Source organism: Caloenas nicobarica, chromosome 3 (genome assembly GCF_036013445.1).
Source record: "Caloenas nicobarica isolate bCalNic1 chromosome 3, bCalNic1.hap1, whole genome shotgun sequence".
NCBI lineage: Eukaryota > Metazoa > Chordata > Aves > Columbiformes > Columbidae > Caloenas > Caloenas nicobarica.
Window position 1 is genome coordinate 63933142 of NC_088247.1, and position 21279 is coordinate 63954420.

At 38.4% G+C, this 21279-nt stretch overlaps 2 protein-coding genes across 5 annotated transcripts in view; one reads left to right on the forward strand and one right to left on the reverse strand.

Moving 5' to 3' along the window:
- On the forward strand, positions 1-18166 carry PEX3 (peroxisomal biogenesis factor 3). Its single transcript, XM_065630469.1, has 12 exons — positions 1-137; positions 5441-5572; positions 6971-7052; positions 10739-10782; positions 11968-12092; positions 13424-13490; positions 13592-13646; positions 13908-14064; positions 14948-15018; positions 15830-15952; positions 16918-17014; positions 17401-18166. The coding sequence occupies exons 1-12, from the start codon at positions 65-67 to the stop codon at positions 17482-17484; spliced, it is 1110 nt and encodes a 369-aa protein (XP_065486541.1). The 5' UTR covers positions 1-64; the 3' UTR covers positions 17485-18166.
- FUCA2 (alpha-L-fucosidase 2) overlaps positions 3953-21279 on the reverse strand; it is a 26085-nt gene continuing 8758 nt past the window's right edge. Inside the window, exons 6-8 of one of the 4 annotated variants that reach the window (XM_065630467.1) lie at positions 20912-21020; positions 19309-19468; positions 3953-4066 (exon numbers count right to left, since the gene is read on the reverse strand). In XM_065630467.1, the coding sequence (XP_065486539.1) occupies positions 19328-19468; positions 20912-21020 (250 nt within the window). In that variant the 3' untranslated portion in view covers positions 3953-4066; positions 19309-19327. Of the gene's footprint in view, positions 4067-6430; positions 6514-11015; positions 11231-16636; positions 19469-20911; positions 21021-21279 lie in introns of those variants that run through there. The other 3 variants (XM_065630468.1, XM_065630466.1, XM_065630465.1) reach the window with 3 other exon arrangements.

The window sequence follows — 21279 nt, forward strand, 5'->3', positions numbered from 1 at the left end:
GCCGCTGCCCCCGCCCCTTCCGTCGACACGGGGAGGCGAGGGGCGGCCGGGCCGGGCGCGCAGGATGATCCGGTCCCTCTGGAGTTTCCTCAAGCGGCACAAGAAGAAGTGCCTCGTCCTCGGCACCTTCCTCGGCGGTGAGTGCCCGGCCGCCGGGCTGAGGGGCGGTCACAGGGCTCGGCGCGGGGCCGGCCGTGGGGCCTCCCCGTTCCCGCCGAAGCGCTCCCGGTTCCCGTAGGGCAGGCCCCCTCAGAGGCGGTGCTGAAGCTCGGTTGCTGAGCCCGACGAGCCCCCGCCGGTCGGGTGGGTTCCCTGCCGGCAGAAAAGCTCCTGTGCCCCCGGGCGAGCCCAGCGCCGGCCGCTGGCGTGACCGGCCCGGCGGTGCCGCGGGCTCGGGCGGCCTCGGCCCGGCCCCACCGGCGCGGTGGGCTGGTTGCGCAGGGAGCTCCGCGGGGGCGTGGGGCGGCCCTTCGCCTTGCACCCACCCGCCGCCTTCGGGACAGCTCGGGGGGTTGGGGCTGCTTTGCTCATAGACAGCGGGGAAGATCTACACGTCGTCTCCGTCCGTCCGGAAACACAGGGATTCAAGTTGGCTGGGTGTGCTTGCGGCCAGTGTTTTTGTTGCTTTGAAACATTTAACCGTGTGAAGTGTGGGTGATGTTTCTGTTATTATTTTTAGAACGGAGGCTGAAAGCCTGTACTTTTAAAAGCGACTTGTGCATTGAGGTGAATCATCAAATGTGAACCAACTGTAGACACAAAACTTTACTGGAGAGAAGAATTTAAGTCATTCTTTCTCCCTTAAGGCTCTTGTCTAACCAGTAGGGTGGTTATGGTCTGGTAGGCTCCTCCTTTCATTGGAGTTATTGTAGGGTTATTTTTTTCGTTATTTTTAGAATTTGATTTGTAAGAACACCTTGGACTTATCTCCTGTGTTTAATAATAAAATGCATATCTGTGCAGCTGGAGATTAGATACTCCTCAAAAGGTAGAGCCATGTGTTTGCATGCTCAGCCATCAACTCTACTTATCTTACTCATATCTTATGCAAATGACTCAAAATTAAATATTACAGAGATGTTAAGGAAAGTTTGTTTATACCCACTGTAACTTGCCTGAACAGTTAAATATTCTGAGGGCTACAGGGTTTTTGCAGTATGTGTTTTTTCTTGTGTTCAGGTGAGTCTCTTGTGAAAGTGAATGGTATATAGTTCTGACTTGCCTTGGTTGTTGTGTCCTCTGCATCCTTTTAGCATGAATTCCTTCAAAGTTTTTCCAAAGAGTGCCAATTAATACACGATAAGAGGTTAGATGATGGTTACTGAAGTACTTGTCAGACCACTTCTCCGGTTCACCCCTTTACCTGCAGGTTTTCTGACTCTGCAAATACATAATGTTTACCAGTTTATGAGCCACCACACCTACAGCCCACCATGTTAAATAAACAGATTTACTTTTGTATACCAGGCTATAACCTGCAAGCTGTTCCCCCTTGCCTTCAGCTGTCTTTGTGAGAGTGGTGGGTGGAGAAATGGGAATAGTAAAAACATAAGTTGTCCCAATTTCAGCTAGAAAATGTGGATCAATGTCCAAGCGGGAAAGCAGATATTGGGGAGCTTGTGCCTCTTTGTAGTCTTTATAGCCTGAAATTCTAAATCAATCATGTATAAGCAACCCTCTGCCAGCCTGCAAACCATCTTAATATTACTGAATTTGCAGCTTTTTCCATATTATTGGTGCTGTTCACAGTTCAGTGTCACTTTCACTAAAATGCTACTGACTGAATGAAATACACTTAAAAAAAAATGATCAGGGACTAAAATAGAGTCATTTGAAGTATGACTAATCCCCAAAACCCCAAGATGCACCTCTTCTAACAAGCATTTCAACTTCTGACTGAAAATATTACACTATGCTGTTGTTACCTGCAGCATGAATCGAGTACCTGTTTCCTCAGGCCGTGTTGTATTTGAGGACTCTGCAGATAACTGCTTTTTTGTATTTGAGACTCCATAATAAATCAGGGCATCGACAGGCAGGAGAACATCATTAGCTGCCACCAGCTGCAGCTTGCACCGTGATATTTTAAGGGAGCCTGGGAGATGGAGTGATTTACTGCAGAGCACTGCATTACAGTTGTTCAGCAGCTGAATTGCAAGTGCTTTGGCCCTCTGCATATTAGTTATGGATCAGACATTAGAATAACCCCAGGAGCTATGATAATGCCACCACCAATGAATCGAACTCTGAGATCAACAACGGACTCTCCTCCAAAAAATACTACCTAACGTTGAAAAGTAGAACGCAACTTCATGTCACTGCTTTTACTTGAAGGCAGAATATTTGGAAGTGGCTGAATGATTTAAGAAAAGCATCCAAATCTGCTCATTTAATACCAGAGGCTGAAATCTACATCTCCCTAGTGTGTGTTTAATTTTTTTTTTTTTTAAGAGCTGCAGGTGCATTTTCTGGGAAGGACGATATAACAAGGAAAATGAGATATCACAGGTTTTAGTGATTTTTAGTCTTTAACTCACACATGGTCAGATATTAATGTGAATAATTATTTGTTCGACAGTACAGAAGAGTCTCTACATTGTTAGTGATACAATGTTGTCTTAGCGTTGTGTTACTGAAGAATTACTGCATCAAAATCTGAGTTGGTTGGTCGCCTTTCTTCTGTTTACTGAGATGGGTTCCTTGTGCATTATCAGTGGCTGTCATGCTTAGTGTGATTTCTGTCAATCCCAACACTGCAACAGATTTGCTGCTTATGAAGATACAAAACTTGTAAAATAAGACCTCAAATTGAGGGAAAAGCAACTGGAATAGGTGTAATTTTCCCTTAACTATAGAGCAGGGTTGAGATGGCCTCAACTTTGCAAAAATCATGTGCAAACCCTTCCTTCAGAAGTCTGTTCTTTTAGCAATATAAATTGCATACTAAAAAGACTTAAATCTCTTCAAGGAAGTGAAATCTAGTGCTGTGGGATCAAAGCCCCTAGAAATATTTAAAGTAGAGAGTGAGGTAAGATATCAAAACTGCAAGGATGCGTGATGTTCACTTGTTCTCATTGGATAGCTAGATTTACCTTAAAGTGGTTTTCATCTCAGTGCTCAGCGTTCAAGGCAGATTTCGGTGCATATTACAAAATGATTCAGTGTTCATGTTCTCACATTGCCATAGAAAAGCAAGTCCAGGGTGTGTCTGCAATGTGTGGTTCTGATTTCAGCAGTGAATGCATTGTTGCTCAATTTCATCTGTTGCAACCTTTGGCTTGCAGAAAAGGCATTTCAGTTCAGAAGTCTGTCTGCTTAGCAAGGAAAGGTGTCTTGGTTTGTGAGTGTGGAGGTGTCAAATAGGTTTTGGTGGGACTTGGTGGTGCCAAGAGAATAAGGCGTTAGTGCCTTTTTATTTTAAATACGGTTTTCAACCATAATGGGACAGTTATATGTCAGTTGATGCATGGCTTTCTTGTACATAAGGACAAACCACAACTTACGGAGCTGTTTGTTCTAGAAGAGTGCAGGCTTCTGTGTGTCAGCCCAATTTCTACATAATGAAATTCTTAAAACTGAAAAATTTCCTTTTTTTTTTTTTTGTTTTCTGAGGGAAGTACGGCAGTGAGGGTAAAGCTTACATAGAGTTGTAAAGAGATTCCTGAAAACTTAATGCCTCCTAGTTACCCACCCTTCTGCTCATCTCTCTGTTCTACTTATGAAGAAAGGAGAGAGCTGAGGGGGAGAGGTAAGCCTTAACTTATGTGATGTGAAAATATCCTATCTGTTTGAGGCTACTGGCATGAATATGTAAGAGCCTGCGGATTCTGTAAGCTCCCTCCTTTATTTGTGTTTAGATGGGAAGAGACTATACAATGTTCCAGGTGAAGAGGGCTACACAGACAAATTAGAGCATATTTATCTCAACTCACTGTTAGAAGATTAATCGAAGTGTTGCTTCCAAAGGATATGGGTATTGTAGACCCCAGACGTTCCTGGTGTTGTGGGACAGTGCTGTGGTTTAACCTCTGCCGGCAGCTAAGCACCACTCACTCCATCCCTTGCTCTGGTGAGATGGAGGAATCAGAAGGATAAAAGTGAGAAAACTCATGGGTTGAGATAAAACCATTTAATAATTTAAAAAAAAAAGAAATAATAATCATAAATTGTAAGCAAAAGAGAGGGGAAAAATAAATGAGAGTAAAATAAAACCCAAGGAAGATAAGTGATGCAAATGAAAACAATTGCTTACCACCAACCAAGCAATGCCCAGCCAGTCTCTGAGTAGTGGCTGCCCCGCCAACCTCCCCCCTTGTTTTATATGCTGAGTGTGATGCCATATGGTGTGGAACATTCCTTTGGCCAGTTGGAGTCAGCCGTCCCGGCTGTGTCCCCTCCCAACTTTCTGTGCACCCCCAGCCCACTTGCTGGTGGGGTGGTGTGAGAGGCAGAAAAGGCCTTGACTCTGTGCGAGCTCTGCTCAGCAATAACTAAAATGTCTCTGTGTTATCAACACTCTTTTCAGCACAAATCCAAAGCACAGCCCCATGTTAGCTACTATGATGAAAATTAACTGTATCCCAGCCCAATGCAGCACAGACAGCCAATACAAGTGTTACTGGGCGTTTTGTACCTGAAGGTTCTGGCAGCAGCTGATATAGTCCTTGGTTTGTACCACTCATCTGTTTCTGAACTGTCTGAATTGGAAGTGTTTGGATTATAGTTTTTTGCATAGTTCACGTTTTATTGAAGGCAGGAAAAGGTTTACATAGAAATTATCTTCTGGTCAGTCTCATTATTGCTGGATTTTCCTAATTCCTGTTTTTGTTTTGAACATATGGGAAAGATTCAGTATGAAGTTCCATCTATACAACAGTTTAGCTAGTTAGACATGAGTAAAATGTTGCTGCTGCCACTTTTTGCAGACCTATCCCATACCAAGAGTTAAATTGAGTTAACGTTTTTCTTTTATGCAATTTTTAAGACTTTAATTTTATCCCTAACTTCTGCTAATTTTAGAAATATATCTTTTTTAAAAATGTAAATTTTCATCCATCTCCAGGCCTGTACATTTCAGTTTCTTTTCTCTGTTCTTTGTTTTTATTACCCTACATTTTTTCTCTTCCCAATATTTGTTTCAATCTTTTCAGTACTAATTGTTCACATTGTAGTAGTATCAAAAGTGCCTTCTTTGAAAGGTAAGATATCTTTTCTCAGGGAAGTTTCTTTTACCGATTCAGGTCATTACCCATGACATTTTAATTAATTTTGAAAACATTATTTCTGGGTATTACTTTGTCTGTCGGTATTAAAATACTCAAGACCCACATATTCCCCCCAAAATAATATGCATCCCTCGTGGTTTAAAATCAAAGAAGGGGGCTGAAAGGGTCTTCCTCGTGTTTCTAAAGCAGCTCGTAATATGAAAATCTCTCTGTAGGAGTCTATTTACTGGGAAAATATGGGCAGAAGAAAATCAGAGAAATCCAAGAACGAGAGGCAGCTGAATACATCGCCCAAGCCCGAAGGCAGTATCATTTTGAAAGTAATCAGAGGACATGCAATATGACAGGTAAGATAAGGAAATAGCTACTCTTCTTGATCGGTGGAATTATTTGGCGATTTATAGTACATATTGACAGGATGGAAGAATAATAGAAAATGTAAGTGAATTCAAAATCTTAATTAAACGCTAGTGCATACAGTCATCTTGCATAATAAAACCAGAATCTGGAGAACAGAGGATTGAAGGGATTTCTAGGGCTCATCTTAACCTTTAGTTTGAATGTATCTATAATGTTTTGATTTGAAAATATCTATCTCTAATGCATACAAATATACATACAGGTTACATTTTTTTGTCACTTCAAGACTCTGTATATTGCTGTAAACTGTATGTGGTACTGAGGTGTGAAAGAGCACCCAGATTCAAACAATAATGAATTCACAGCAGGTTTATTTTCTTATAGCACGTTGTTGGTAAGCTACACAGAGAACTTGGTGGGTAATTTTAATTTACAAATAAGAAACATGTCAGCCCGTTAGTTCCCTATATTTGAACAGTTAAAAGGTACCTGACTAGCTGGGGAGCAAAAAGGGTAGGTGTTTATATTACAGCACTGGTCTTTGGATTTTAGAGAGGAGATAGTAGGGTAGCGTTTAACAAAATACTTGTCATTCTTGTAAATATAGGCCATTCAGAGTTATTCCTGTGAAACAGATTGGGCAGCATTTTCTTCTTCTGTTGGAATTTGTAGTGGCTTCTTGGTTGGCTGCAAATGCTTTCTGTACACTGTGTTTACCCTGACATGAAATACTCTGGTATTTAATTGTCTTCTTTTCCATTTTGTAGTGCTGTGACTGATTTTACTGCAAGGACTAAGTTTTTCTTTGCCCTTTGTTACAGTCTTGTCAAGATTTTTCATATTTTCTTCTTAGTATTTATTATGTTCTGTGCATGCTTGTTTTCCATGTCTTGTTCCCATCATATAACAGCAGACTTGACATTGAATACTGTAAAAGTAAAGGATTTTTGTACAATCAGCTTTATTTTTATTTTTTTTTTAATGTACATTTTTCTGGTTTTCTTATTGGGAAAAATACCTCCAAACCTCAGGTCATTTTATTCTCATTTGGAGAAATGCAACAGTGTAGATTTTCACCAGATTTTCTTCTGGGGATTTGAAGGCACCTATACGCAGATACACAGGATGTGAGTACATCTGCAGCCGGAGCCCACCATGAGATGTAGCCATGTCAGGGCAGCAAGCTTGTCAGAGGCACACAGGTCATTGCACTTCTGAGGACTCCCAGGGTTTCCTATTCTGTTTCTCCTCTCAGCTTTACCTGGTGAGCAATGGGATTTACATTGTGTAGCAGCTATTGAGTGAGATCTGGGGGTAGGTTTATGATGATAATTTTTTTTTTTAAAATGTTGACACATTTTTTCTTTTTTTTCTTTTAATAACAGTGCTGTCAATGCTTCCAACATTGAGGGATGCCTTAATGCATCAATTAAATTCCGAGAGTCTCACATCTCTTCTTAAAAATAGGTAAGACTGTTTTGTTAATTTCCTTAAAGGTCGCTTGTTCTGATCACAAGGTTGTTTTCAAATTATATATTTATAATGTAGAGAGCACGCAGGATTTTGGTTCTGTGTCCCATTGAGTCACTAGTTTTAAAGTATTTTGAAATCACTACATAAATATTTTGTCATATTAGATGTGTTTTGATAGGTATGGCTGGCATTTTTCAAACGTTACGAGAAATCATAGTTCCTTTCCGATGCTGCAGTGAGAACCATGGGTTTTGTAGATGTGCTTATTAGATAGGCAGATAAAGTACTTACAGGATCTAGTCCTCTCTTAAACAGGACAGAATATCTTGACTGAGGAGTTGATGTGTTTGTAAAAATGTAAAAAATCTCATCAATGTCAGATGTGAAGAGTAGTGAAAAGTGTCTAACATGAGATTGTAAATGGCTGTAAGCTATGAGAAGTTATTTTTTTTTTCTTTTTTGAAGTAGAATAAATAGGGGCATGTCATACATTAAGAGCAATGCTTTCCTGTCAGAGAACACTTTCAGTTTCATTGTGACTGCAGGAACAAATAGCATATTTTTAAATACATAAAGTGCATAATAGCATACCCTAAAACCAGAATAAGATGCTGGGCATTTGGCATGGAGTAAAAATGTTACGTAGGCAGTTAACACAGAGTTTCTGACTCACTCTAGGCTGCCTTTCTAGTTTACCTCCCACCAGTTTATTTATATAGCTGTAACTTCACCTGACCAGCATTTAATAGATTATCTACCCAGTCATTGTCTTTTTTCAGTCAAAAAAATTCCCACAACAAGGTAACAAAACGTGATATTTAAAGTGGGAGTTACAGCCTGAACAATGTTTTTATAAGATTATCTGAGAATTTGCAACTGTAATTGAGTATTATTTACCCCAAACAACAAAAAATTAGGAAAAGTTAATTTTAATTGAATATTTAATGTATTTGTCATAATAAGAGTTTTTACTCAATGAAAAATTAACCAGAATGAACAAGAGATCATGTAGATCACCAGATTTGTCTTCTGGACCGTGCAGCAAAATAGAAGTCTACAAAGGCCTGTAATCCTTTGTTCAGCTGTGAACACATATTGCCTTAGTTTGTTCTCTGTAGCATGGATTTTTTAATCAAAATATATCTGGTGTCTCTAACTTGTTTGACTAGTTGAAACAGTTTATCTGTACAGTGACACACTTCTGAATTCCAGTAATCTCAGTGAAAATAGGGACGAGACTTTTTGATATTATTGTTATGCATTTCCGAAAACAAATATTTTTTTAAATGCTGGTTATATGCAACAGCCTCTAAGCATGGATGTCCATTTAGAGTTATCTTACAGTGGAGTTTGTGTCTTAATGCTTCCTTTTTTGACTTATGCTGAGGAAGTTTTAACTAGGTGCTTGAACTTTTTGAACCGAAAGGGTGGAGAAGGGGTTGAGAAGGCACAGATCATGGAATGGGCCATCAGGGCTCATTCCACTTTGAAGCGAGTCTTTGAAGAAGCTGTGCATTCTTGTGCTACACGTGGAGGTATGGATTTGTTTTCTTTTCACTTTAATTTGAGAAGATGAATCAAACAGCTCCAGACCTTTGAGTGCCATTGTTGGAATATACAGAAGAGTAGATGTGGAGGTTTACCTTTCTTCATGTCCTGAAGATGCATTCCTTTTCTTACATAATCTGTGGTGTGGCTTAACATGTTATGGATGTACGTTATCATACGTTACAGATTGTGCTATGGCTTAGGTAAACTCTTTTAACTTAAAATCCATTCACTTCCTTGAATTTAAAGCCTTTTTACATTGTTTTAGCAATGTGGGATGGCCAGTGGTAGGTTGGGGTGTAAGCAGGCTGAAGTCTTCAGGCTTCCACAGAAACTTTTAAAGAGAGAGCGGCACACGAGACAACAGATGTTCTTACTCTGTCTGCCTGTTTTCAAAGGAATGTGATTGAATGAGATGAGGTGAAGTACCTGCTGCTCTAGCTTTTCAAATGTTGTGTATTGCCACCTATTCGGCACTTAGCTTTATTCCAAACCTCTGGTTTTTTTGTTTGCATTGCTTTTTGCTTCCATAGCAGGTAATGGTTTTCCAAATAAATATATGTGAAATAAAAGCTGAGTTTCGAGTAGCAGCTGAGTCTTAGTAAATTGCAGTAGATAAAGAAAAAATCCATTTTCACCGTTAGGCTTAATACTTGCAGACTGAAACTGTTACCTGGCTGTTGCCTTATGTTGTGAGGAGAAACTTTGTAAGCATGAGCTCTGGAAAATATTTTGACATAATAGGTGCAAATGTAGTTGGCTGACATTGATGTATTGACTTCCCTTTCTCTGTTCAGTTGGTGTGCAAAACTTACCACTCATAAGTAATGAATGTGGTTTTGAGTCCTGTTATGTGTTTTATCTGTAGAAATATTACTGTATTTTTTTAACATTGTTTCCTTTGTTTTGCTTTAGAATAGCTTTTAAAACTGTTGATTTAGCTTGCAAAAAGAGTGTAAACTGTTTTTCTGTGTGCCATGGATCCTTGTATTTCTTCCAGCTATCCTTTCTTTAATGTCTCTTTACTTTTTGGATTTGTAGACATGATATTTTATTATATCAATTAATTTGCATTATTTGATAGTAGTGAACTTACAAATTCATTGTTTCTGTAAGTGATATAATGGTCAAACTAATGCCAAAGTGCATGTGTTGTGCCTGTAAAGAGAAATGATTTCTGGTGAAAAGTGTATTATTTTTTATAAACTAGGTTACTGCAAAATCTATCTGCCCTAAATATTTAAGTGTTAATTCTGATTCTGAGAAATTAACAAATGTTTCTCTAAGTGACTTCTACAAATTATTTCTTCCTCAATAGATATACAGTAGCCATTGTTTACTGACAGTGCTTAATAGACAAGAATGGCTGATGAAACTCTTTGGATGGTTAGCTTGCTCTTATCTGCTACTGCTGTTATATTGCCAACATTACGTCTGCATAGTAGTTATAAATCTGCAATGTACCTCAAGCAGTTCAGATGTATCTATGCAATATACAGTCTTGTTCTTTTGAGTGCAGAATACATAAAATCGTAGGAATTTGGTCAAAAGAATAAACGTACCTCAACAAAAGAAGAAGGATCAACTTGTATTTGTGTGAATGGCACAAGACTGCTTTTCCACAGATATTCATGATCTCTTTGTTTTTTGGTGATTACATTAGGACTTTAAAATCAAGTCAAGTAATGGTAAATCTTGGAAGAAAGTAGAATATAGAAATTCTGATCCTTATTATGCTTATTCTGCTCAGGTGGATACAGGAAGCCTTACTGAACTGAGGTCTGCATTAAATATACAGGGTCAAGGCCCCAAAAAAACTGCTTTGTACCATCAGTGGGCTTCTGACTGGTTAGCGTAGTAACTCAAAATTTATAATAACAATGTGTAATTGATATCACTAAGTACGACATGTACATTGAAGTTTGAATAGCTTTTCTGTGACTTCATAGTGTAATGTTTATGTGCTGCTTTTTTGAATGAGGCAAACCAGTGTAGGCATGAATCCGATCTGAATAATTATAGTAGTTAAATGAGCTTGCGTCAGAGCACTTCTACTTAATTTAACATATTTATTAATTTCCAAGGAAAATATACTTTTTAATGTTTAATATTTCCATTTATGTTTCCTACAGGCCAGCAAACAAGTTAGAAATATGGGAGGATTTAAAGATAATAAGTAAGTGGAAATGGAAGATTCCATCTGCATAATATGTAGCATAAATTTTAAAAGACTTTCACACCCTTTAAAATGCACACTTTACACTGGGTTGTTGTTTCAATATGTATGAAGATAGTGTAACACACTACATGGCAAATTTCTTCCCTGCCCCCCACCAAAAGCTCCTAAAGAAGGAATTTTTTGTAGAGCCGGGGGAAGCTCAGAGTCAAAGGTGAAGAATTTTATTGGCCTTCATGTTACCGCACTCAAGAGAACTTTTTGAGAACTTCCCATGCCATCACAGAAAAATTGAACTAGTTTTTCAGAAACTTCTGTGCTGAACCTAACAGAAAATATCAGTCAGAAATGCAGGCCAGCCTTTCCATGGCCAGCAATTTCCTCTTTTCAAGCCTGCGTGAGGTCAGTGCTGATGAACCTTTCAGCTCATCTTATTGGCTGCTGGAAGCTGTGGAAGGGAGAATAGTGAAGTCAGATAATTGTGTAGTGAATACTACTGAGCTTTTTTTGCTGCTTTTGATTCCTTGGTACCATTTGTTATTCCTACCACCTCCCTTGTTTTGTCTTTTCTTCCTTCTGGTTTCGTGTCTCCTTTCCACAACACCTTTACAGATCCTTCTTTTGATCCAGCTCCTTCCTTCCCGTGTCCTTGCTACTCAGCACTCATGTATGTTTATTCATGTCACTTCTTTGCCATGGCCTCTGTTGCTTAGTGGCTGGTAGCTGATGCTCATATTAGGTTTCTTTCTTTTGATATTAACTGTTCCTGCCCTAGGTAACTTTTTTTCCCAAACTGCTGTTATGCCTTCTGTGTCTTAATTGCATGATGAGGAGTAACGTACTGTGTGTATTTCCTGGCCTAAAGAGGAAAAATTATTTGACAATATATCCGTCTTCCTTCTGGACAAACCTATGCCATTTTTTTCCCTAAAATAAGTTGTTTAGCATGCAAAATAGTATTAGTATAGGACTTTAAATGGGACACTTCAGATGTAGCTTCAGCACAAATTAGAGTCATGACCATCTTGGGTGTGCGTTGTGAAAATGTGTGTTATGACAACCAATGAGAGAAATGTGACTGTATTTAAAAATCATCGGCACTTCTTGAGTCTTGGAGAGGACTGTCCCTCCTTGACTTATCCTTATTTCTTTGACTTTGAAGTTGTTTTGTTGTCTCTTTTCAAGGTTTCACAAGAAGCATTGCAGCTGTATATAGTACCTGTATGCTAGTAGTTCTTTTGCGAGTCCAGTTAAATATTATTGGCGGTTACATCTACCTAGATAATGCTGCACTCTGCAAAAATGGCACAGTAAGTTTCTTGTTTTGTTTCAAAGGTAGAACTACCATTTTCTGGGAAGTGAAAGGATTATTTAGTGAGAGATAAAAAGAGCACAGCTTAGGAGTATTAGAATGAAACCAAGAGTTGTTGTAAGAGTGGGAGATGTGGAAGCATTACTGGAACATATATTGATATATTTTAATAGTCTCTACATTTGGATGATTTGGTAATACTGTTGTTCAACAAAATACCAGCTATATAGAAGACTACCTTTTGTCTGTATTGCTTAAAGAAGGTTACTTCATATCTAAACACCAACATAAAATGATCTCTTTGCTTTTATTAATTTTTTGTGAAACAGTAATACTGCGTGAATGATCCAAGATATGTATGCAAACATATGTAAATGCTTAGGTCTTCCTAGCACATACATTAATTCCCCCAGTTAAATTTTTCTAGGATTAAAGATGAAAAATGTTGTTTTTGAAATTTTGACGATTTTAACTCCAAAAGGCCACCTACCTTAAATGTCTGTTGGTGGGGCCAAGCAAGGTAGAAGATTTGGTTTTTGTTTATATAGTATATCTATCACTGCTTGATAAAAATAGATCAGTCCCACAGTAAGCCCATTGTAGAGCATGAGATTTGCAAATTGTTGGATGGCTCATCTAAAAATAATGGCTACGAACTTTGATTAGTTGTTGTATGCCCCTCTGTGATAGCTCCTGCTGAGAGTCAAGGAACAGCACATCAAGGCAGGGCCGAGAAAAGCTTTCATTAGGGAGGCTGGCGTTGCTGGGAGTCATGCTGATTTTATAAAACCTGAAAAGGTTTGGTTTTTTTTTTTAAAAAAGGGCAGGATGAATTTGGGCTAGAAATGTCTTTCTGTTATTTTTCCAGTAGAGAAGTGGGTTGACAGTGCTGGAGCAAACTGGGATCCCGTATCAGTTACTGAAAGCTTCTCTTCTATCAGATAGGCTTTTGTTAGGGTTGAGCATAAATATTCTATTCCACTAGGTTTAATTTTGGGGGTGGGGGTAGGGGGGCCTAGTTTCACCTGCAATGCAGTTTAAGAGAGTTCCCTCTAGATGAATGAAAAGTGAAAGATTTATCTGTGCCACTGAAGATGGAAGAGAGAGCTGTGTAACATGGAAGAGAAAAAATGCTGGAGAACGTGTGAAAGATCCATGGGCACAAAGAAGGAATCAGAAGCTACAGAGTTACATGGGAGTGGGAAAATCCATCTGCTGCAGGGTATTATAAAGATTAAGGAAATTGGTTGCATCTGGTTTGAAATTATTTTTGCATTGTTCTCTACTGTTGACATGGCACAGAACTGTTTATTACTTTTTTCCCCACAGACACCACTAGCTCCCCCTGAAGTTCAGCAGCAATATTTATCAAGTATTCAGCACCTTTTAGGAGATGGTATGATACTAATTATAAACTAACTACACTTACAAAGCACTACTTTTTTCCAGACTTGAGCAAATCATTAGAATAACTTTGACACTTTTTTTTTGTTCTAGGACTGACTGAGTTAATAACTGTTGTTAAACAAGCTGTGCATAAAGTTTTTGGAAGGTAAGAGTCTGTTTCTTTGTGGTTAGCTTTTAATTTTTATTGTGATGACTGTTCCCAAAACAATGAATTTTATTAGCATTTTTTTAAAAAAAGAAGGCATACAGACTTTTTCCAAAACAGTGTTTCTATTATAGCAGGCTATGTCTGTGCAAGCCAATGTGGCAGACTGGGATCCTATTACTTTTGAACATGTTATCAGTAGGAGAATAAAGTGTCATTGTTCATTTTGCAATCCGCACTGTAGTCTTTTTTCTTTTCCAGTATTTCCCTTAAGCACACCCTGTCTCTTCTGGAGCTGGAACAGAAACTTAAAGATATCAGGAAAGTAGTGGAACGTAAAGATTCAGACCAGATTGCATCTTACTCTCCCTTATGTCATTATCTGATGCCAGATGAAGAAAACCCCTTGGCTACCCAGGTATTTCTTTCAGTTTCTTTAATCTGCCTTTTTTCATTCTGTGTTTTTTGTTTGTTTCGGAGCGCGAAGTGTGCATAAGAGTCTTCTAGTTGTATCATGTACCACAGCATCTTTAATAAATGGTGATGCCTCTTCTGTCATAAATCAAGTGTCCTTCTCTCTTTAATCAAGACAAAGTTGTACTTTCTTGAGATTTGATTGAAAACAAGTGTCATCCTCAAACTGCCAGCTCTGAGCTCAGAAATAGCCCAATTACTGCTTTTAGCCTGTGACATACGCTGTAACACGGTACACCGTAACTCAGCCCTAAGCTGTGTTACCTGGCACTTGCGTATGAGCAAAGATCATGGACAGTTGTAGCATCTCGGCTGCAGCACAAGAAGGTGACAGTGTGCTGGAGTCCTTTATTGCTTTGGGCTGGAAAAAGAATGGGCATCAAAAGAAAGGTGTATCTCATCTCAGTTGTAACATTAGAAAATTTAGGTTGAAGAAAACTCATTCTTAATTTGGTACTACACTAGTATAAAGAAGAAACTCAGGCTTCAGTGTGCGACTACATACACTTATCCCTTTAACTTAAGCTGGTATGCAGGGTTTGTTTCAGTTTTGGAGGTCAGAAGTAGAAAAATACTTTGCTCAATATTTCTGGTATTTCCTGCTAATACTGTTTTTAGTAAAAAAGAAAAATCCTATAGTGACTATTTAAAAGGAAAATTAGAACACAAATTATAAAGAAACTGATTTATGACAGTAAATCTTTTCATTTAAGTAGATTTGATTTACACATCTTGACTTAGTTTCATGGTACAAAACTTGTCTATTTCTACTCTTACCATTGCCTATGGATTTCTTACTAAATAGTGTCTGTCTTTGCTTTTTCTAGGCCTGTGGACTCACAGAAAGAGACATTGCTACAATTAAATTACTTAATGAAACCAGAGATATGCTAGAAAGGTATGGAGAAATATCCTGTATTCATATTAAACTCTTCCTCACAACTACTGTTTGTGTGAGACAATTACTTTCCTATAAAAAGCTGTCACCCTTCATTTGCAAAATCTGACCACTCTGCTGCATTAAATTCTTCTATGCACTAATTGTCGGCTGGGATTTTCAAAATTTAAGAACTCTTGAGACCCATTTATAAGAAATAATCCCACCTCAATAAGATAACCAGGATGTCCTTCCCAGTCAGACCCCTTTATCTCTTCCTCACCTTTTCTGTAGTTATTCAGGAACAGAGCAGTACTTTTCTACTGCTAAACCAGGGTAAATTTTATTTGATTTACTTGCTTTGATGAACACCAGTTTTGGCTTATCGGAATTTATTTTTAATAACATGGTTTTGAGATTGGTCGTATGCATCCTTTTACCAGAGAGCTACTGAAGTCAGGTTTCTATAATAAATGGGGAATATGAGTAAATTGAGCCAGATGCCAAACTGTTCTTACAGTTTAGCTGCTGGAGATCTGGGGCATTTTGAAGGATAAAGCCCTTCTGTGTTGTTACTTAGCAAGAAATAGAGACGTGAGGAATACTTTCAATTTATCTGGTTTGTAGTAACCTTAGGGTAGAGTGTAGGTTGTTGATTGGTTTGCTGTGGAGTTATTGGGGAGCTGGTCTTTCTTGAGCTGTTTATACAAATGGCCTTTTCTCTGGGTCATACATCTTCCTTTAGGGGAGGAACATCTGTAGCACTGAACGCTTGCAATGTTTTTTTAGTTTGGAAAACTAAATCCCAGGAATCAAAACTTTTTTTTTTCAGTCCAGACTTCAGTACAGTTTTGAGCACGTGTTTAAATAGAGGATTCAGTCGACTGCTGGACAATATGGCAGAGTTTTTTAGACCTACGGAACAGGACCTCTCTCAAAATGGCTCTGTAAATAGGTAAATGTTTTCTTTTGTTGTGGTTCTCTCGTGAATAATGCTTCAGGTTCATAGTGAATTCCAAAGAAGGCTGTGGATTTTCCTGCCTACTTGAAGTTCTCATGCTGGAAAACATTCTGTTTCTTGCTTTTCAAAAATAGAGTCTTCTCACTTTACCCATAAAGTTGTTAGAATTCGCGTGAGATCTAAAAGCAGAAATGAGAGAACCTGTACATCCCACTTTTTGTCTGACCACTGTACAAGCAGAGGATTTACCCCACTGGGGGTGCCTACTGTGGAACATGCCACCATACCTCCCCTGAGGCCATGAGAAACACAGCAGTCCCTTGGAAGTACATATGTATACTATAGCAGGTAAATTCTGTGTGCCCCAGACTGACTGTCAGTTAGTTCTCAAGGAAGGCAGGCAAATACACATAGCCAAAGCACCTACAGAGCTTTAGGTTCTTAGCTGGTATGCTGAAAGAAAGGAGATTAACATTCAGGATCTTCTGCCTCTTCCTAGAAGACTGTTTAACTTCAGAATAAAATCTATTTTTAACTTTGCTTTTAAACAGTGCAGTCAGAGTGTTAGAAATCCAAAAGCAGAGTTCAGATCCTTGAAATATGTTTTCTAAAATATTAAAATTAAAACCTTGAATAATAAATGGGTTTACATATTTTTATTTTAATAACTGATGGCTCTCAAAGAGTAATGTTTTTATTTAAATATATACTACTTGCATCACTTAGAAGCAAGTGTGAAACTCATAGGAACAGCAACTGATTAGATGAAATTTGCTTTGGTACTTCTCTGTATTAAATGAAAGATTTCATAGGAAGAAAACTTCATCTGTACATTTTGGTTTTCAGTCTTCCAACTCTCACTTTTGAAGTAGTGATTATTTAGAATGGTAATAATCACAGTTTAGTGGCTTTACTAATGTCAGAGTGGGTCTAGGTCAATATTTTTTGTTCTTTTCTAGTCTTTCCAGTGTCAGTCTTCCTTTAGCCAAGATAATTCCAATAATAAATGGACAGATTCATTCAGTATGCAGTGAAACACCCAGTCACTTTGTTCAGGTAAGAATGTTGCTTATTTAAAATGCCCAAGGAAAAATTTGAAATGAGTGTTGCATGTTTCGTTTTTAAAATGTACTTCATTCTGTTTTATTTCAATAGCTTTAAAAAACCAGGAACAATTAGCATAACTGAAACTCTTTGTATCTGTCTTGCAAAAATATGGTATTTTTCTAGAACCTTTTGCTGAACTGTGCATAAGCACAAAAAGGTCTCTCAAATTGGTTCTACTTGCGGTTCTGCACATAAACCTTTCTAAAGCAAGACATTTGAGTTACATCTCTGTGGGAGTGCCAGGTGCTTTTCTCATGTATTTCTGTGCTGCAGCAAAACCAGAAGAGCAGTAGATGTGTTTGATTAAGCAAATTTATTCTTTAAATTTCTTCTAGGACCTGTTGATGATGGAACAAGTGAAAGATTTTGCTGCTAATGTTTATGAAGCTTTTAGTACCCCTCAGCAACTAGAGAAATGAACTGCCCATTTATAGGAATAGATTGTGTATTTGTAACAAATCCATGTGACTACTGATGAGACTTGGGTTAATTTTATAATGGTGTAGGAGTGGTAGACCAGCAGAAAGAACATACTGAAAAAAGTGGGAGCAAGCCCATATTTGTCCTAATAGAATTCTGTTTCAAACACCCGTGAAAGATATTCTTGTTGAAAGAATCATTGTATGTAAAGTCTTTTCTATTAAAAAAGTGGTTCAACTCTTCCATAATTAATTTGATTATTTTTATTGCATCTGAAAGGCATCTGGTGGCAGTATTAGAACAAGTTACTAAAAAAACCCCAGTTCTTTGCCTGAGGTGTGTAAGTTTTGGAAAAAAACTAATGATAGTTAAGAATAGCAGAGAGTAGCAGAATGAAGTAAGGCTTCTTTCTTCTTCTTGCAAACTTTTCTTCATTAAAAGGAAAACTTTTTTCCCTGAACTTTACAAATGTTATTCCAGAGTCTCTCATTCTTCAGAAAGCCTTTGCCAACTGATGCTGGGGGGTGCTCTCTCTTACTTAATCCTAAAGGAATGTGGATTTCTAGAAGTTTTCTTGTCTATGCTGTTCAAACAGCTACAGTGTATACATTTAACTTGTAAATATTTTATCTTAATTTGTATTAATTTTGAGCCCAATTGTCTGTATTGTAATAAAATATTTTAATGTAAAATTTGTGCCTGTGTTCACGTTACTAGCAGGAAAAGCTATAACTTCGTTTGGCCCATCACTTAAAATCCTGACATAGCTGAAAGAATAAATTTAACATATATAGTAATAGTTTTGCGCTTATTAACATTACTTAGGAAAAATAAACCTTTGCTATCTACACTAAAACAATTAATGCTTTTTTGTTGTCCTATACCTCCCCCTCTTTGCAAACTTCATGCTGCACCCCAACACATGATGAGTTTAGGAATTTTTCAAGTTAGATACAATCTACCCTCTGCTTAAAATGTTGTCTTTCTGCCAAAGCTGAGGAACCCTAGCAACTCCAGATTATGTCTCTTTATAAAAGCAGTTAGTCATTGAAGTGTATGTTTGAAGGCACCCTGGTAACTGTGTAAAAATAGTCACTGTAAACAAGAGTCAGCTTCCACCATGTAAAATTATACAAAACATAAAAAAACCCACAACCATCCCACTTTCCTGATATCCCAATAATGGATACAATTATTCAACAGCAGTAACAGGTAAAAACAAGTATTTTCATTATGAGAAACGAAGATGTACACATGCATTGTCTCCACACACTTGTGATGAATTCCTAGCCCCTAGAGGACTGTTCTTGCAGACACATTACTCAGCTGAAACTATCCACTGTCAGTTGTTACATGCAACTGGAAAAAGTTTATTCTTTTTGCTGAAACACAGTTTTTACTGTACAGTGTTGAGGCAGTTCGAATTCTTGTATTAAAGAAGGTATACAACTGACTTCCATGCATCTGCTGTCAGATCTATTGAACACTGCCTTGAGCTAGTTTTGTTCTTTCTTATGGCTTTAAAAATCTAGTGCCTGTTTATTTCCCCACCTAGTTCTTCACATAACTTGGCAAGAAACTGACTAAAAAAGGTGGAGAGGTCAAGGTAGATGCTCAGTTTTCACACAAGTTCAAAGGAACAAATTGTATGCAGAGATTCACCTATCTAGTGCTAGATTTCACGTGAGGTTCATTCCATCCCTTAATAACAGCCCACCTTTCATTAAAAAAATGAAATTATTGATGTTTCTCAGTCAAGCAAGGAAGAGTTAGAAACCAGTGGTGAGAAACTGGGCAAAAAACCAGTATTCCCTACTACCCACCTCTCCAGCAGTGTGTGGCTCAGTTTACACCAGTCAGTTGTAAAGTCCAGCCCCACTGACATGGCAATTGCTGAGGGCTTAATTGAGGTAGAGTTATTACGATTCCCTTTTCTCCCACTGCAACCCATTTCAGCAGTTCCTTGTAGCCAGCCAGCTTTGCCTGAGATAAAAACATACGCTATAGTTAGAACAGTGCCTTTTCAAAGTGCATAGAGTTGCAAAATTTGACAAAAGAAATGTTCCATAACTACTTCACTATCCAGTTATCCCAAAACGCCACTTACCAACCAAATGAATGATAAAACAATGATTAAAGGCAGTAGAAAAATACTTGCAAAGTAGATAATGTAAGTGATAAAGCTAGGGGTGTTGGGTCTTGAGAAGTACTTAGGTCTGTAAAAGGTACATAAACAATTTTCAGAAGTATTTGGGTCTAAGCAGGGATCCAGGTACCGCAGTATACAGCTCTATATTGCCTATTTTGAAATGTCTGTTCCCATGGTGGAACTTGCGGTCTTGAATGAGCACCAATGTTTCTCACAGCCTGCAACCAGGTATCTCAAACAAAGCTGACCTGAAGAACCCTGCTGCTAAACACACAAATAAATTTTATGGTGAGACTCTTACACCAGCTGGTGAAATGCTGAAAACAGTTGCACAGCTGAAGACCAGTCTCTACCACAGAGGAACATAACTCTCTTGTGCACATATAGTCTAGATGCATCTCCAGACTGTGTGATGCATCTACATAATTTCTGAAATTACTCTTTCCTCCTTATCACAGAGCTGTCTTGGCACTAGTTAGATTATTTTCATATGGAACTAGACCAGAAGAGACAATTCACACTTAATACATTTCAGCAGCTAGCGGACATCCAATGCATGAGACCAGGACAGAGCTAAGCCAAAGTGAATCCCACTTCAAATGTACAGTGTTGATGCCAAGTCCTGAACACCAGCTGTTCTGCTCTGTCCATCTGCTTCCATGGGGTTACACTACGTGCTAGTGCAGGTGTGGCGTCAGCATCCTCAACTTTGGAATACCGCTTGCTCTAAGACACACCTAGGGTTGCACAGACTTATTATTTAGCATCCCTGGGCAATGAAAACCTGTCTGCTTTCCCTTTATGCAAGGCTTTGACTTGAAGCTACTGCACCATTACCACAATTACAAAATCGCCAAAGTCATGAGGATGGATATTTATAAAGAAATGTCATGCTGAGATAGAGTCTACACAGGAAACACAAGAGGCAGCAGAGTTTGTTGTTGTTTTGGGTTTTTTTTTCCTGCTACTTGGTCTCTTTTTGTGATCCTTAGTTTGCAAGCTAAAATATATCCCAGCAACAATTCCATCTTTGTTTGTTGGAAACGAAACATCCCACTGGGAGGACTAGGACAAGGAGATCCCAGACTGAAAACAAACATTTTTCTGGGTCTCTTCCAAAGTACTCTGTCCTAAGAGTTATGCATTCCCCAAGATTCCAAAAACTAAAATAAACACTGATGGAGCACGAAAAATCCCAGAGGTGTTTTCCTTCATTTCTTGCATTGTGTGTTAAAAGCCTCACTGTTCTAAAGGGAGTGAGGGCATGTGTCTCTTACCTGCGTTTCTCCAAGCTTAGCCTGTGGCTCACCAAGTTCCAGAGTCCCAGAGACTGGCCAGTTAAGGAAGATAGCATTGACTTGGCCTTCTTTAGGGCTGAAAGTGTACCTGGTTGGAAACAGGGAACAGAAATGCATGTCAGTTTTTCACTGGAAATATTCAAGTGATATATTGAGTGCTTTCACGACTGGAAAAATGGATTTGAAAAGTCAAGCATTAATTACATTTTCACACACATAACCATCTTTTCAGACAATTTATACCCTTTAATAAAGTACTGTTCCTTGAAATTATATTCCAACAAGCTAAAGAGACTATTAAAGAATTGAATTTAGAGGCAAACATCTGTAGTAACTTTAGCAAGCAT

What these genes read in the sequence shown, in the direction of transcription:
- PEX3 (XM_065630469.1), top strand. Translation starts at nt 65, where the DNA reads ATGATCCGGTCCCTCTGGAGTTTCCTCAAGCGGCACAAGAAGAAGTGC. An exon ending in CACTCTGCAAAAATGGCACA is followed by an intron (nt 12,093 to 13,423) that starts GTAAGTTTCTTG and finishes TTTTCCCCACAG; the next exon opens with ACACCACTAGCTCCCCCTGA. An exon ending in AAAACCCCTTGGCTACCCAG is followed by an intron (nt 14,065 to 14,947) that starts GTATTTCTTTCA and finishes TGCTTTTTCTAG; the next exon opens with GCCTGTGGACTCACAGAAAG.